Source organism: Cotesia typhae, unplaced genomic scaffold (genome assembly GCF_013202065.1).
Source record: "Cotesia typhae breed Kobodo isofemale line unplaced genomic scaffold, CoteBio_Ctyphae contig_11, whole genome shotgun sequence".
Taxonomy (NCBI): Eukaryota; Metazoa; Arthropoda; class Insecta; order Hymenoptera; family Braconidae; genus Cotesia; species Cotesia typhae.
Window position 1 is genome coordinate 3,389,944 of NW_027423711.1, and position 17,450 is coordinate 3,407,393.

The 17,450-nt window shown below is 29.1% G+C and overlaps 4 protein-coding genes across 5 annotated transcripts; 2 read left to right on the forward strand and 2 right to left on the reverse strand.

Annotated features, from left to right (window-relative positions):
* The first annotated feature begins 3,391 nt into the window (after positions 1 to 3,391).
* Positions 3,392 to 6,282, forward strand: LOC141523865 (lipid scramblase CLPTM1L). Its single transcript, XM_074237411.1, has 8 exons — positions 3,392 to 3,511; positions 3,614 to 3,888; positions 3,956 to 4,070; positions 4,364 to 4,590; positions 4,664 to 4,949; positions 5,087 to 5,487; positions 5,792 to 6,043; positions 6,133 to 6,282. The coding sequence occupies exons 2-8, from the start codon at positions 3,635 to 3,637 to the stop codon at positions 6,233 to 6,235; spliced, it is 1,638 nt and encodes a 545-aa protein (XP_074093512.1). The 5' UTR covers positions 3,392 to 3,511; positions 3,614 to 3,634; the 3' UTR covers positions 6,236 to 6,282.
* Sec5 (exocyst complex component secretory 5) lies at positions 6,280 to 9,679 on the reverse strand. The gene is made up of 3 exons (XM_074237396.1): positions 9,424 to 9,679; positions 6,694 to 9,112; positions 6,280 to 6,505 (listed from the first exon to the last, which is right to left on the reverse strand). Exons 1-3 carry the CDS (start codon positions 9,530 to 9,532, stop codon positions 6,316 to 6,318), a joined length of 2,718 nt encoding a protein of 905 aa, XP_074093497.1. The 5' UTR covers positions 9,533 to 9,679; the 3' UTR covers positions 6,280 to 6,315.
* Positions 9,680 to 10,153: 474 nt separating this feature from the next.
* On the reverse strand, positions 10,154 to 12,120 carry LOC141523877 (uncharacterized). Its single transcript, XM_074237446.1, has 3 exons — positions 11,700 to 12,120; positions 11,435 to 11,625; positions 10,154 to 11,093 (listed from the first exon to the last, which is right to left on the reverse strand). Exons 1-3 carry the CDS (start codon positions 11,712 to 11,714, stop codon positions 10,862 to 10,864), a joined length of 438 nt encoding a protein of 145 aa, XP_074093547.1. The 5' UTR covers positions 11,715 to 12,120; the 3' UTR covers positions 10,154 to 10,861.
* A 2,722-nt stretch (positions 12,121 to 14,842) lies between these two features.
* On the forward strand, positions 14,843 to 17,009 carry LOC141523869 (uncharacterized). Of its 2 annotated transcripts, none has more exons than XM_074237423.1 (4): positions 14,843 to 14,963; positions 16,067 to 16,160; positions 16,258 to 16,440; positions 16,520 to 17,009. In XM_074237423.1, exons 1-4 carry the CDS (start codon positions 14,886 to 14,888, stop codon positions 16,972 to 16,974), a joined length of 810 nt encoding a protein of 269 aa, XP_074093524.1. In that variant the 5' UTR covers positions 14,843 to 14,885; the 3' UTR covers positions 16,975 to 17,009. The 2 variants fall into 2 exon arrangements, with proteins under 2 accessions (XP_074093524.1, XP_074093534.1); XM_074237433.1 differs by having other exon boundaries at positions 16,523 to 17,009.
* Positions 17,010 to 17,450: the final 441 nt, after the last annotated feature.

The following is a 17,450-nucleotide window of genomic DNA, read 5'->3' on the forward strand; positions in this document are numbered from 1 at the left end:
ATGCATTTACGCTGTTATTAAATTTGCATGGAAGTCTGGAATTAATTGAACCGCTTTTTACTTTCACGATGACTAAATTAATGTTTGATATTTTAGAGCACGACCTTCCGAGCTTTAGCAAAGTTTTTCAGCGCATCAATTTTTTTATGGAAGAATTAAATGAAGACAATATTGAATCATGTATCGCGTATTTTATTTGGCTGTTGGTTCAAGCTAAAGTTATCGGATACGGAAATTTTTCATGGCCAACCAAGGAAAGTAAAATTGTTACGCTAAATTATATTCAAGTTCTTGAATGGCTGATTATGTATTCAAATCAAGGTAAAGATGTCGAGAATTACGGTAAAAATTTTCGAGCTAAAACTTCTGTGCGTTCTTTTTATTATATTTTACGCTTTTGTGAAAATGTTTTTACTGAGTTAAAAAATTATAAGATTAAAAATTTTAAGCAGCTTGAAAATATTGTAAAAGAAATATCTGTTGATAGTATAATTTTTGATTGAGAATATATAAGCATTATAATTTAATTATTTATTTAAAAATTGATTTTAACGTTTCTATAATGTATTTTGATAAGTTTATTTTTTTTATATTCAATTATAATACTTCTGTATTCCAACAAAATTAATTCTCTTGCTTTAAGAAATACGTATCTTGATCCAAGACAATTTATTTAAGCCAAGAAAATCTTCTTGAGAAAATTCAGCCTCTTGCTCCAAAAAATTTAGAAGTAAATTTTTTTGTCTTGAGAAAATTTTTCTCTTGCTCCAAAAAATTAAATGCCTACCAAGAATAGAATTTCAAGAAAATTTTTTACTTCAGGTCTTCCTTCAGGCACCCGAAAATTTTTTTGAGCCAAGAATTTTGTTCTCCAATCAAGAAATTTTTTTTCTGTGTATGATTAGTTAAAAATTTCAGCATTATAATTTCTTATGCATAAAATTTTATTGAATGTATTTGAATTCAAAATTAATAAAAATATAAATTGAAAAAGAATACACATTAAAAAATTTTGCGTCAATGCACCAAAAAATTTTGTGTTAAAAATTTTTATGTTAAATATTTAACACTTTTTTGGGTTTATTTAACACAATAAATGTTAAATTTACACATAAAAGTGTTAAATATTTAACACAACATTTTTTCCTGTGTAATTAATATAATATAAATATTGGAATAAATTTTTAATAAATTCTTCTTTTAATTAAGTATTAATTTCAATTTAATAAAGAACTAATTGTTCCAAATCCTACCCTCTAATAAATAATATTATTTTTCTGCAAATTTTATAAAAAAAAAAATTTTTTTTTATTTTATTTTCATTACTATAGTAGAGTAAAAAATAAAATTATATACCGGTTCTCTAAAAAAAGTGTAATATTTAATGAAAAAAAATTATTATAAAAATGGGAATTTATAATATAAACCGCGTCTGCAAAGATTTATTAGAAAAAGCGTCTATAAAAATCCCGAAAGATCTAGATTGTAAAATTTACGTCGACGGTCTTGTAGTTTGGTATTGCGGACACTTGAGTGAGCAACTGAACAAAAGAGTGGCAACTAAAAAATTAACTACAGTACTTGATCAACTGGAACTCGACTTTAAATTTAATGTAAAGAAAATAAAAATATACTTTGATGGCACACCTCCGGCTTATAAGAAGAATTCTCAAAATTATAGACCGCGGTTAGCACGTGCAATTGAATCTTGGGGCCGCGAATTGATGTTCAATGACAAGAGGATCCAAGTAGTACGACTGCAGCACGGGGAAGCGGAAAGTGAATGTTTTTTCCAACGTAACGGCAAATTAGCGTCTATAATCATCACTAATGACACCGACATTTATCATATTGTTTATCGATACGAAAGACTAACTGTTAACGATAATGTTTACTTTTACATAATCGACAAGAAGGAATTATTTGATGCGTCATTATTTGAAACTATTCTCAATAAAAACGCATTCAAACTTTTGATATTTTTACGTGGCAGCGATTACAATGACCCACTGTTTACTCCACAGATGGTTAAATCCATTCTCGATCTAATAAATAGTAAAAAAAATTTTAATATTGGTGACAATCGATATTTCAAAATCATTAATAAGATAAATGATATTATGATTCATCTGACCCCGCATAATATTAATAAATGTATTTGTTACTTTGTACTACTACTGGGGTTTATAAAAAATCAGTCCGATGAAGTAGTATTTGAGTGGCCAAGATTCAATGAGAATTTTATTTTAAAAGAATATTACAAATTGCTCATGTGGATGATCAACTACTCTAATATTGGTCGTAATATACGTGACTATAATGATAAAGTTATTGACAATAATGATAGGATTGAAAAATTTATTTACTTGACAAATATTTTTCAGGAATCTTTCGAAACTAAATCTATGGATTTTGCTGAAATGAAATCTTATGAAGAACTCGAAGAAACCATTGACGACATATTTATCAGTGAAATTAATGAAGCTTCACCGGATGAGATTAAATTTAATTTAGTGATTGAATAATCAAAAGAAGAACAATTAAATTTATGAAAATTAAGTTAGCTGACATTTCAAAATTTTTAGAAATTTTTTTTTTTCCAAAAAATTTCAATTAAAAAATTTAAAAAAAAATTGCACATAGAAACAAACTATAAGTGCAATTTTATAAAAATGTTTTTTTTTTTTTTAATTTCTATTCAATTTTTTTTTTAATTTTCATATGTTGAATTTTTTTATAATAATTTCATTGACATTAAATTGTAAAAAAAATTCTAATGTCTATAAAACTTCAGTGTCTTAAAATTCACTTATAAAAATATTTAAAAATATATCTAATAAATAAATTTTATTATTTTCTATTGATTAACATTTAATTTATTAATTAAAAAAAGATAATTTAAAATTATAATCAATTTTTGAGTAATTATAATTAAATAGCTCAAAGCAGAGTGAAACTACGTAAAAAATGAAAACAGTGGCTATTTTTCAGAAATTATAATATAAAAATTAATTTAGAAGATATTTGATAATTTTGACAAATAAATTATGGCAAAAAAAATTGACATGTAGAAATTTAAAAAAATAAAAAATGCAATTTTTTTAAAATAATTTTTTAAAACAAATTTGTTTGTTAAATAAAACTAATAATTGTCAAGTGACTACTAACCTTAATTTCCACTTTTATAATAATTTAGATGATCCACTCTTATAATTTAGATGAAAAATATGAAAATATATCATGTAAGCAAACTATTCGTAACGTGATTGGTCAAATATATCATAAGCATAAAAATATATGCAACCCTTAAACTCAGGCGCGCGCTTGCGCGCGCAAATTTGAATTCCAGTCATAATTATAATAGGTTTACGTGTCTATAAAAATACGGCAGCGCCACTTGTCGATTGACGTATACAAGAAACTATCAGCTAACCATAACTGTCAGCACTAGCCACGTTCAATTGTTCCGTACCATTTATTGGCTTTCGTACAATAAATAAACAACTGTAAGGTAAGAAAAAAATCTTGTTAACAATGTTAGCTGACATATAATAATAATAAATAAATTAATTTATAAAAATAATTTCTAATTATATGTTAATTCATTTTTCAGATTTATTTACAAATAATAAAAATGCTGCGACCCTCGTTTACAGTATTATTCTCCGGTGCATTTATCGGCTATATTATTTATTCGATTTACGGTATATCATTATTATTTTCACCACCATCATGTGAACCTAGGAAAACCTGCATCAAATCATTTTTAAATGCCGATCCTCAGTTACAACTTTATCTTTTTACTTCTCCATCAAGTAAACCTCTGTCCAATGATGCTTCACTTGTTCATTCAATGTTGCATTTTGATTATACCATTCCACATACAATGTGAGTAATTTTACTGTCATCAAATATTTTAAGCAATAATTTAATGTTGTAAAAATTTTTTTTCCAGGCCGCTGAGTTTAGAAATTCCAGTAAAGACTCGGAATAACGGTACTTTATTTATGCATGTAATAATTGTACCAAAATCGAAAACTCGTGGAAATTCATTCAATGAATTGCTCAAGGTATAAAAAATTCTAGTTATTTTAATTCATGCAAAGAATAAGAGACATCTGATAATTTTTAGAATTTTTTAACAAACAAATTATAGCAAGAAAATTTAATTTAAAAATTTTAGAAAAATGATAAATGATATTTTTTTAAACAATTTTCTATGCCTGGTTTATTTTTCAAATTTTTTAAAGTCAATTACCATTTCAAACAAGTAAAAAGTATAAAATAAGTAAAATAGTAAATTTTAAACGCAACTACCCATGATCCTGATATTTGTTATTATTAATTACGATTTCTTTAATAGGATCCGCATGCAGTGTATATGCGTATAAAGATGACACAATTTGCGGTCCCACAAGCAGAAACTTTTAATTTGCTTGGTGACAAAAAATCACCCGACGCTTCAAAAATAAAAAATAATAAAATAAAAACTGTTTCTCATTTACGTACATGTATTACTTTTACATTAGTTATTGATACGCCAGAACTGCCCGTTAAAAATATACCAGCAGAACTTGTGCCAAATATAAGGTACATTTTTTAATTCTTATAATATAATTAAAAATTATAAAACAAAAAATTTTTAATCGATTAAATGTTTCAGATTAATTGGAAATAATATGTTTCTTCCAATAATTTATTATGACTTTTTACAAACACGCTACAAAGATCTTGAAACAATTGTTGGTGACAGACGTTTCATGAATGTGACAGTAATGTATACGCCGATATCAATGGGAAAATTAAGGCTGATATTACACCTTAAAACAGCTATGGAAAGTTTAAAAAATGTAGGATTCTCAGACAAAGATGTTGATGAAGTTAAGGGAATTTATGCAGATACTAACGTTTATTTATTAGCCGCGACTATTTTTATTGTTTCTATGCATGTAAGTATATAATAAAATAATTTTTACCAGCAACTTTGCAGTCACTATGTGACTGTCGTGAATTTTAAAAATTTTGTTAAAAAAACTGAAAATTAAAATTATTATTATTAATAAATTAAATTGATTACTCATTTTAGCTACTGTTCGATTTTCTGGCATTCAAAAATGACATCGGTTTTTGGCGGAGTAAAGGGAGCTTTGAAGGCATCAGTGTTTCTACAATAGTATGGCGTGCATTTAGTCAAGCGATTATATTTTTTTATCTGCTTGACGAAGGATCATCCTTATTGGTACTGATTCCCGCAGGAATCGGAACTTTAATCGGATTTTGGAAAACTAAAAAAGTACTGAGATTAGAAATAGTTAGATCTGGTGGAATAATTCCGAAATTAAGACTGCAAAAAGATGGCAAAAGTCATAAAGAAGAATCCAAGACACGCCAATTTGATGCTGAGAGCATGAGATATTTAACTTATTTACTTTACCCTCTTGTTATTTTCGGTGCTATTTATTCACTGATTTATCAACCACATAAGAGGTAATTTTTTATAATTTGAATTATATTTTATGTTTCAATTTAGAGTAACAATTTAATATAAAAAAATTTAACTTATTAATTTATGAAAATTAAATTAGTCGACATTTAAACTTTTTTAGAATTAAAAAAAAAAAATATTACAAAAAAATTAAAAAAAATAAAATTCCACATGTAAAAAATTCGAAAAACTATATGTGCAATTTTTTTATTGCTAATTCAATTAATTAAAAAAAAAAATTAAAATTTTTCACTGTCGGCTAGTTTTAGTTTCATTCTTAATTTAAATATGTGATAATGATTTTAGTTGGTATTCGTGGAGTATTAATTCCCTTGTGAATGGTGTATACGCATTCGGATTTCTTTTTATGCTTCCTCAATTATTTGTCAACTACAAGCTCAAATCAGTTGCTCATTTACCATGGCGAGCATTTATGTACAAAGCATTCAATACATTTATTGACGATGTATTCGCATTTATAATAACAATGCCAGTTGCACACCGAGTTGCTTGCTTCCGAGATGATATTATTTTCCTCATTTATTTATATCAACGATGGTAAATTTATTATCTAAAATAATTACTAATTACTAATTAATAATATAATTAAATATTTTATTTATGACTCACGATTTTTATATTATTAGGTTGTACCCAATTGACAAGAACCGTCGAGAAACTGTGACTATATCCGAAGACTTGAATCCATCGGTTATTGAAAATAAATCCGAGGATAAGAAAAATAATTGATATAAAAAAACACACGTCAATTTATAATTAAATATTTATGATAATTATATTTATATCTTTTTATTATTTTTATAATTTCATTACATAACAGTAGTGATTCGACTGGAATTATGACGTGAAATGTCTGGAGACTTGGGTCTTTCAGCTAAACAACGAATCTGAAGTTGCATTGATGATTTGACTTTATTTAAAAGTGTTTCTACCTTAGTAACATCAATCTCGCCATTATTTGGCAATGCAATAGCATCCAATGCTTCTTCGAAAAAATTCCTATTTTATAATAAAAAAAAAAAAAAATGGTTAAAAAAATTGAAAGATTACTGATAAATTTTTTTTTTTAAGTTATACTTCTTTTGGCGTGTTTGATCATTTTTTTTTCTTAAAAATTTTTTTTCTTATGCCAAAGAAGTCTAACTTCTGACGCATGTACACAAGTACACACTATTTTTCATAATTACCTAGCACGAGTAGTACAATAAATATCCAAAGTATCTCTCAACAAGTGAATGTCCGTGCGTGCTTGAATGATTCCTTTGGTTCCAAATTTCCTGACACAGGACATCAGCCGTGCTAATTCTTCAGCAATTGTTTCAACGATATGCGACAAGACGCGTTTGAGAAGACAAGGTGAGACGCGAGTTACCTCAGCATGAACCGCAATAAGATTAGCAATTATTTCTTGAGCATACGGACGTATGTGAGTGGGTTCTATTTCCGAATCCCACTCTAGGCTACCTAGATACATACTAGGTTCGATGGTACCAACAAGAGGGTCACAGCGTCTCTCAAGATAAGCTTCAAGGACCGCAGTGTCCAAAGACTCAAGCTGGGTCCAATCATCTGACCATCCATCAGCTAATGACAAGTCCGGATAACCGCGTGCTTTCAACGCACTGACAACTTTTGGTAAAATATTATTCAGTGTATAACGAATGTTACTTAAAGATATCAGCAAACACTTTTCCCATGTGGGTGTTGCAGTTTCTACACGGCGTTTGTTATCACGTATGCGATAGCAAGCTGGTGAACCAACTAGCTGTGACACCGAGGGATCATCTTCATCGCCGGCTTCTTCACTACCGCTGAATGCCAGTTGTTTCAGGCATTTAGCAAAAGCAATAAAGAGACTTCTCACCGCGTTGTGGTACAGCGCTTGAGACGTTGGTGACTCCAGGAGAGGTGCTTCTCGCAACCCACAAGCAATCGCGGTCTCCCGTGCTAGCTCAGCGACTTCCATGATCATTTGTTCAAACAAACCCGGTAATTTAGTGATTCCACCGTCTAAATTGTCCAAGTATTCCAGCTGCCATGCCTCCTTCGACTGCAAACCGCTGATATTTTCGGCAGTTTGTTTGAACAACGCTACTAAGCACTGAAGTCTTAAATCAAACAAAAATTTGCCAAAAATGTCCAAAGCGTCGCTTGGTAAATCTAGATGGATCAGCGCAGTGTACATGTGTCGGATGCAACGCAAGCTGTGCAGCAACCAAGCTGGAGTCATGTTTGAACCGCAGCATTCTCTCATAGCTTCGCTGGCATGCTGGATGCACGACAGCACCAAGTTTTTGAAAGCGCTCTGCTTGTTAGTATCAACAGCGACGTGCAATTGTCCCGAAAAATAACTCTGGCCTAGTCGCCAAAGATCTGGAAGCTGCTCAGTGACCACGTCACAAATCGCTTCGATGCAGAGCACCCGAGCCGGTACATTAGCGTTTGCATCCATGCGGTATAATTTATGCCGGTCCGCTATTGGAGTTACATTGTTAGATTTTCCAGTCGTTTTATTGTTTGGATCGTCACCAGAAGCACCCTCGGATCCAAAGTAATCACTGAGACAGCTGGTTATGTTCTTATCTAAATAAGAACCGTGAGCAGCTATTGCATCCCACGCTGGATCTCCATCAGCTTCCAAGTTAACCAGGTTTCTTATTATTTTTTTCTGCGTCTCAACGTCAAATGGTGTTTCCTCTAATTTCTTACGCAATATGTCCCGGAGCTCTTGTATTTTATTTTCAATTTCAACAAACACCTTTTTAAATATTTCAACATCTGTGTTGCCGAATAAATTTTTAACTCGCGCGTAGTCGTTGATAATGAGGTCATAGTTGCCACGCTTAATGTTTTTCTCAATATTTATCGGCATGCAGAATAAAAATTTGTAGCGCTGCATTATTGATAAGGCACTTCGGGTAGCATCCGCACGATCTCTGCGGGCTAGGACATCGTCGAACAGTTTATTTGCTTCAGCCATCGACGTGCGAATCGCTTGTTCCAGTTTAGCTGTTGGGTCATTGCCGAATTTTTTGACATCCAGCTCAAATTGTTCTTTCAACAAAACAATCGTCTCAAGTTGTTCCATCACAGCTCCGACATTCGCCTTTAAAAATGACAACTGTCCTTCTTTTTGGGAATTAACTTTGCGCCTCAAGTAAGCAAGTCCAGCTTTTAAATCGTCCAGCGTGGTCGCGTGGTGGTGCTGGAGTAAAAACCAACCTGGATGGAATTTATCGCTTGTCAATTCACCGTTACTGTCGCCGAACAACTCACTTAGCTCATCTTCGGGAAATTTTTTGCTGTCGTTGCCCTCAACGCTCAGCCCCAGTGGATCTTCCTGCTGATAGTTGGTTGGTGATAGCGCCCGTCTACCCCACACGAAGTTTTGTACTGGAGCTTCTTCGACCCATACTGCCGATTCTTTCATTGGTCCTATTGTCTCATGGTAACCACGAAATTGGACCGTTGATGTTCCTTGTCCACCACTGCGAGTTGTTACTATTATGTCACCTCGTCCTTTACATGGTCCTGATCTAGCTATTATTTTATTTTGAGATTTCCATTCCGCTGATAATAAACAGTCACATCCGCAAATAGTCAGACCTTAAAAATAATAAGAATTATTATTTATTTTACTTCTGGTAAAACATTCTAGAGAGGTGCAAAAAGCACCTGTGCATAGACACCAAAAAAATATAATAAATTTATAAAATTAATATAAATAATTAGTTAACTAATAAATTCACTAGTAAATTACTACAAATAAATCCTCATAGATCTTGAAAATTAATTTAGCACGTTTTTAATAATTAAAAAAATTTTATAGCAAATGAATTATGGCAAAAAAAATTTTTTTTAATTTAATTTTTTTAATAATGTAAATAATAAAATTTCTTTTTTTAGTATACACTTACCAATAAGGTCCTGAGCTTTAGTACCTAAAAATTCACCTCTCAATGTCACTCTGGTACCCGGGGGACCTTCTTTTGGCGAAATACCCGTTATTACAGGTGGAGGTGCCATTGTGTTTCAGTTTAAATTATTTTATTATAAATTTAAAATTTAAAAACTTTTTTTTTCAGTAAATAATTTATCAAACTCATTATTTAACTTGTAATTGTTTTTCAAACAATCCATTTTTATAAAACTAATTTGATGGGTGTTGATGGAAATTCTATTATGACAGATCTCCAAATGAGGTTAGAAAAATATCAACAGATATTATTTTCAAGTCGATAGTAAATTATTTCACGCTTACCGACACTTAGCTATTTACCTAGAGAAAGAGAGTTACGCTTTTTCACTTAGTAAAGTAGAAAATAGCTAAGAAAAAAATAACACCGAAGTTGACAGACATTAAAAATTTTTTTAGAATTTTTGAGCAATTAAATTGTTAAAAAAAAAAATTTAATTAAAAAGTTTCACATATGAAAATTAATAAAAATTACAAGTGAAAATTTTTAGAAGCATATTTTTATTATAATTGATTTGTTGAAAAAATTTTTAAAATTGACAGCTGACCGCTAACTTCAGTATTATAGAAAAAAATGTTAAATTGAAATATTGAAGTTGGTAAATTGTCATTATGAATAAAATTTGATAAAAATTATGTAAAAAAATGATAAATAGTTTTATAATTATTTGGTTTATTAATTTATAATCATTAACATTTGATGACTTGTAATAATTATAATTAAGCCTTATGTATAAGCGGAAAAACATTTATTTACTATAAAGATCATTGTATTCATCAGAACCCCAAAGAGATCCAAGATCATTTGATTGCAACGGTTGAGAGGATGGAGGTGGTTGATATGAGTTTAATTGAGCGAGACTACTAAAATCAATGTTTTGAAGATCCGGATGTTGAGGAGCACTTTGGAGTCCGGCAGAGATACCAGCGTTGACAGAAAAACTTATTGGCAAGATTGAAGGCCTCGGATTGGATGGTTGAGGTGCTAAATTGGATTGAAGACTAAGAGTGGGTGTCGCCAATGTAGGTTGAGGAGCTTGTGCTAATTGAAGAATTTGCGGTGGTGGACTTTGCTGCGGAGCTTGTTGTAATTGAAGAAGTTGCGGTGGTGGACTTTGATGTGGAGCTTGTGCTAATTGATAAAGTTGTGGAGATGGATTTTGTTGTGGTGCTGGAGCCAATTGAAGAATTTGCGGCGGTGGACTCGGCTGAGAAGCTATTTGAAAAGTTTGCGGTGGAGAAGTTGGTTGCGGAGCTTGAGCTATTTGAGTGATGATTATTGGTACTGCGTAAGGCACGTCTTGACGGACTGGTACTTGACGTTCCACGGGGTACGGAAGAAGCTAAAAAATAATTTTTATAATTATTGTCATAATTATTTATTTAATTAATAAATTTACCTGAGGTACAGGAACTGGCACCGATTTTTCAACTGTTACAGGAACAAATCTATCGACTGGAACCTTTACTGGCACATGAACAGGAACATGGATTGGGACTTGTTTTTCATAAATTACTGGTTTTCCAGGTACTGGAATTTGCTTTTCTACGATGATATGTTTTGTTACAACTAATGGACTGGGCGGTCTTACTGCGCTGCCGTAGCTTACTCTAAAATTAATTATTAATTAATAAATTGTAAAGTAAAGTTTATGCTAATGAACGCCGCTTTTTGAAAAATTTTCTTTATAAAATATCTATAAAAAATATCATTAGCTCTGCTGTTGCAATAAAATGATATTTGGTAAAATTTATCAATTCTTTGTAATTAAATTAATTGGATATTTTTTAAAAAATAAAAAATTATTCATCAATGTCTCAAAACAAAAATCAAGAAAATAATTAATATCTATAATATTTAAAATTAAAAGAAAATTGAATTTTTTGGAAATAATTTTATTTTAAAGAACTTATTTGTAAATATAGATTTTAATGAATATTAAATATCTTACATGCTTCGAGTAGGCAACAATGACAATTCCGATGGAATTTTTAAAACTTTCAACAAATTTTTACTCCTAGTCCAAGGATAACCGTGCCCGTAACTTGAAATTGGACTCTCAAAAATACTCCGTTTTTGTTTAGACGATTCACTTGTGGACTTGGTATGTCCAGATGTAAAAACGACAAGGCTCAAAAAAATCTGCAATAAGTAAATTCGGAATTTATAAAAATGAAAAAGAAAAATAAATTCGTGACTAGAGACAGATTTTTTACCATAAACTTAATCATCTTAGTGAATGATCGACGAACTACTGTAGTGACATTTGTCGAAGGCTCTTTATACTCTTGAGAAGAAGTCTAGTATGGTTTGAGCTTTTTTTTTTTTTATTTTCAACAGAGTAGAGGAAACAACTAGTTGTTGACTTAACTAAAAGGAAATACGTTTTAATCTCGTTAATCATTAATGGCACAAGTTAAAAGAATCTAGTTTTATAGAACAATATTACAAGGGGATCAAGAAATTGAAATGTTTCAATACGATAAAACTTGTTTTAAAATCAAAGTTAATGACCTCTTGAAAAAAATGTTTACAAGATCATACCATTTCATTTTGAGAATAGTCATTTTAATTGATTGTATAAATGATTAATTTAATTCATTTATTATTTTTTATTAAAATTTTCACATTATTTGATTGGCAGTAATTGACTAATTTAATTACAGAAAAATAACTAAATTTTATTGAGTTTAATTTCGAATAAATAAAAATTTATTTTCGATAAATTTTTATAAAAAATCTATCAAGTAATCTTTATAGAATTTATTTATTAAAAAATTTTATTTCCTAGAATTTTACTGAAATAAATTAATTATAATTAAATAAAAAAAATTTATCCATAAATATTTTAAAGGAAGTAGCAAAAATTTGAGTAAAAAATAAAATTATATATAAAAAAAATTTTAAAGAGTTTTATTTTAATCGGAATTAAGGGTCGAATGAGTAAATTAACATGCATTAATTCTAACCATGATATATTACCACAAAAATTGAATTTTTTAATTTTTTTATGAAAACAAGTTTTAATTTAACAAACTTATTGAAAGGTCGAATAAATCTTTTTTATTTTTCAAAGCAAAATAATTGTAATCCAATACAAATATTAGGATTTTATTAGTAGCAATAAATTTTGAATTGGGTGACGTTAAAACCTAGGAAAGAATTTATGAGATTGTTAGAGGGACATTTGAATTGTAAGTATCAATTCGCATTTCACGACTATTTTTTATTGTGGTAAACAAAAAAAAGGTAAGTCTTTATGGCAAGCTTACTATACTCTGACCCAATTATTTATCGTAATTATTATTCATTCATCGCAGCTAACGGCTTCCGGTGAAATGAATTCTTTCGAATAAATCATAAATTAATTAATGATGTGAATAGATATTAGTCATAAATCACTGTTGATATTAAAATAAAAATAATAAATTTGTTATAAAAAAAAATTACAATACAACTGCAAAGTAAAATTTCTAAAAAATTATCCTAAGATTGGTATTTTTTAATTAAAAAAAACATGTGAATATTTAAATTAAAGCTTAACGTCTCAGTTTTCAGATGCATTTTACAGAAATTGAATATCTAGAAGTATTAATTTCAATTTAATAAAGAACTAATTTTTCCAAATCCTACCCTCTAATAAATAATATTATTTTTTTGCTAATTTTATAAAAAAAAAAAAACAATTTTTTTTTTATTTTATTTTCTTTACTATAGTAGAGTAAAAAATAAAATTATACAGGTTCTCTAAAAAAGTGTAATATTTAATAAAAATGGGAATTTATAAATTAACCGCGTGTGCAAAGATTTATTAGAAAAAGCGTCTATTTTGTGTTGATTTAACAGAAAAAATGTTAAATTTACCTATAAAAGTGTTAAATATTTAACACAAAAATTTTTAACACTAATTTTTTTGACGCAAAATTTTTTACTGTGTGGCTTTTAGACTTTCTACATTAAGTTCTGTAATATTTATATTTTTGCCACTCCGAAGTGCGCTTTACTGTTTAAAAGTATGAAAATTATCCGGAATCCAGGTGAATTTTATATTTTAATTTTTTTTGTATGTGAAATTTACCAAAAAAAATTTTAAGCTTATTACGCTTAAATTGACCATGAATTGTAAAATTTTTTATCGATCCCAGAATATGATTTAGTAATATATATATGCGGTGAACATCGTCTAAATAATAAAACAATAAGATAGCCTTATTAAATCGATTTAGTTTCATAATGATAAATAATTAATAACATAAATAACTATATACAATAAAGAATAAAATAAAAAAGTTTAAAAAATGTTAATTCATTTAAAACAGTATTGAAAGTAAAACTCGATTAAAATAAAAAGTTAATAAATTAGCATGAAATTATTGAGGTAGGCTTTAATAGCCGATGAACTCGAAAAAGGTAATCAACAGAAAACGAGTTTGTCATTGAAGTAGTCAATACAAGCAGGTAGAATGAGTATAAAAATGTGTCTGGTATCGTGTGGACCGTCTTGGACTGTTGTCTGGTCTTTATACATATCTACTCAGTCGGATTTCCGGAAGTATTTCCTTATAAGCGACATACAGGGCGCAAGCGACTTCAATTTCCACATCACTTATATTATAGCTTTCCTAAACTTTCATTTTCTATTACTATACTATTCCTCCCTCTCTATTACTACTTTTAGTACGACTGCTTTGACTTAAGCTTCTTATTCCATCGTATGTGTTACAATTCATTAATTATTCATAGCGCGACGACGCCCGAGTTGTGTATAATAATTTTTTGTACGCCGATACTGTAAACTGTAAAGTTTATGATCGTTAGCTGGAATTTTTTATTATTTAATAATAATTATTCTTATTTATATATAGTTACTATTATAATTATAATTCATAAGACTTCGGTCGATTGTGTTGACATGTTTATATAAATAAATAAATCTTTTTCGTAATTTCTATATTTATCGCAATGTCAATGTTAAAAATTAATTAAATGTATTGATCTTGAAACTTGGAAACAAATATTTAAAAACTTTCACCTAACACTTCGCATTTATGAATAAGTTAACTTTGTTATTGGACTAACTTTTAGAATGTTTGTTTTATTTGTAATTCTTGTTGAAGGTAACTTTACCTGAACATTTACATGTAATACATGTTATTTAATTGTAATTAATGATTATTTTATTATATAGTTGAGTTAATCGTTAAATGTTCGGTAATCGATTCATGAGATCGCTTATCGAATCAGGAACAGAATGCTGACAATGATCACGATTTTGGCCGGAATCCAGGATTAGAAGTAGCGAAAGTTTTATGCGGATGAATGTTTAAATAATCAAGAGTTATTATTATCCGGTGACTATATTTTTTTTGATTATCAATGCATCGTACGTAGTATAAATACTTATGGGGACCACAATAACGATCATGTTCAGTTTTTCTTTGACTACCAAACTGACAGGTGCCAGGATGAAATTATTACTGGTACGATTTTTTTATTGGTGGTTTTTTTTTACTGAAAAAATTTTATTATTTGGACTAACTGAGTGTTTTTGTGGACATTTTAGAGTGTTTTGAATGAATCGGAGATTTTTTTTTCTACACAGAAAGAGTCAAGCGTAAATTTTCTTAAATCAAGAAAATCTTAAGGAAAATTGAAAATTTCTTGAACGAAGTTAAATTTTTTTAAGCCAAGAAATTTTCTTCTTGCTCCAAAATAACTTTGATTTTCCTTACAATTTTCTTGGTTCAAGAAATTTTTTTTTTCTATGTATAATCATAATTTGAGAAAATTTTTACTGAGCTATAGAATTTTATAACTTATTAATATATTAATTAGTCAGTGTACGGGAATATGCCGAATGTATTTTTCAAAAAATTAAATACTTTACAAATAAGTATTTTAATATTTTCAAAAAAATTTGTTTGTTCAAATATACGAAAGATGAAGCTGATTAAATTGTGCTACAATTTTAGGTCGAAATTTTGGATGCTTAAGAAATATTTTCTCATTTTTTTTTTTCAAAATATATATTCCTAAAAACCATGAATTTAATAAATTAACAATAGAAAAAATGTTGTTCTATTTAATTCTTCAAACTAAATATTTTCGGGAAGAAATAAAAATTTCCTTTAGTTAAAAACTTATCAAATTTCCATATTCCTCGAAGTTGTCAACTTCTCAAATTTTTTACGGACGAAAATGTTTTATTTTTCTTCTAAAATAAATCTTATACTTAGCTTAACACATATAAAAATAGAATATTACACTTTTTGTGAAAAGTTTAAGTAAATTGATTGAAAAAATCAGAAAAATACTTTTAATGATAGTTTTTTGTTATAAAAAATATTTATCTTCAGAAAACTTCGTCTCATACTCCACTAAATTATCTTCAATAATTGAAAATTGACGCTACAAAAAATTCTTTTGAAAGCTAAGAAAAAAAAATGATAAAATTGTTAAAAACTAAATTTATTAAGCTAGTTTTTTAGTTAATCCATTTTTTGACAAAAAATTTAATTTTATGCTTTCCAAGATAATTAAAACATTGAATCCCGCCTTAAAAAAAAAATTATTTTATTTTTAGATTATAGCATCCTTCATAGTTATTACCTCAGCTATTCAAGTGGATAAAAAGGATCAAAATGACTCTAAGCTCTTAAAAAAGCACGGTAAACGTGGTAAGCAAATAAAAAATCAATCTAACATTAAAAATAATAATATTAGTAATAGAAAAAATATTTAATTCAACTAACATCTTCGTATTTATGTCGTAAGATGCATTAAATTTGAGCTACGGAGCGCCGCAGCAAGATTATCATCACTATCACCATCAAGTTCATGAACATCAAGAGCCAGCACCAATCCACGAGCATCCATCGCTCGACCATCATTTTCACGGTCACCAAGATCATCAAGATCACATACTATTACCGCAGCCTCATCCCGTGCATCCAATAGGTAAAAAAAAAAATTTGCAATTTTAGATAACGATTTCTCATAAATTTCTCTTTAAACTTTTTATCTTGGGTGTAAATAGCAGCGATTCCTCAACCAGTTCCAGTGCCAGTGCAGCCGGTAGCGATTCCTCAGCCAGCTCCACATCCGATTGCCGTACCTGCACCAGTTCCTGTTGTTCAGACGGTAACGAAACACGTGGGTATTCCCTACCCGGTGCACGTGGATCGTCCAGTGCCTGTTCCAGTCCCCGTTGCGGTTCATGTACCAAAACCCTATCCCGTTCACGTCGAAAAAATAGTCCACGTAGATCGCCCGATTCATGTACCGGTTGAGAAATATGTCCATGTACCCGTTCATGTTGATCGTCCAGTGCCTGTTCCAGTACCTCGGCCGTACCCAGTGCCTGTCGAGAAGTTAGTTCCTGTCAATAAACCGTACCCAGTACATGTGGCAGTACCTGTTCATGTACCGAAACCTTACGCAGTACCTGTTGCTGTTCAATACAAGTATCACGGTCACAATCATGGATGGTAGTCATTTTTTTAATAATAGCTTATTTTTATTATATAAATGATTATTAGTATTATTATTATTATTATTATTATTATTGTTGTAGATTAAATAAACAATTTTTATTAAAAATATCATGTCTTTTTGTTTTTTTTATTATTTTTAACTCACTTTTATTAGCTACCTTTCGGCTACAATAAATACATTTTTAAAGAAATTTAATAATAATTATAATTTTAATAATTTATTTATTTATTGTTTAGCAATAGCTACTTTACAAGTCTTTTTACATCAATTTGTGTACACTAATATTTTATTTAAAAATTAAAAATTTTTATTTATAAATTCTTTTAATAATCTTTTAAAAAAAAAAAATCTGTTCTCTTTTTTTATTTTATCTGGGAGCTGATTATAATATCGAAAACTTTTAAATGTTAGAAAAATCTCAGCCGCGTAATTTATTTAAATAACATGGAATTTTTTTAAAGATATTTTTATTT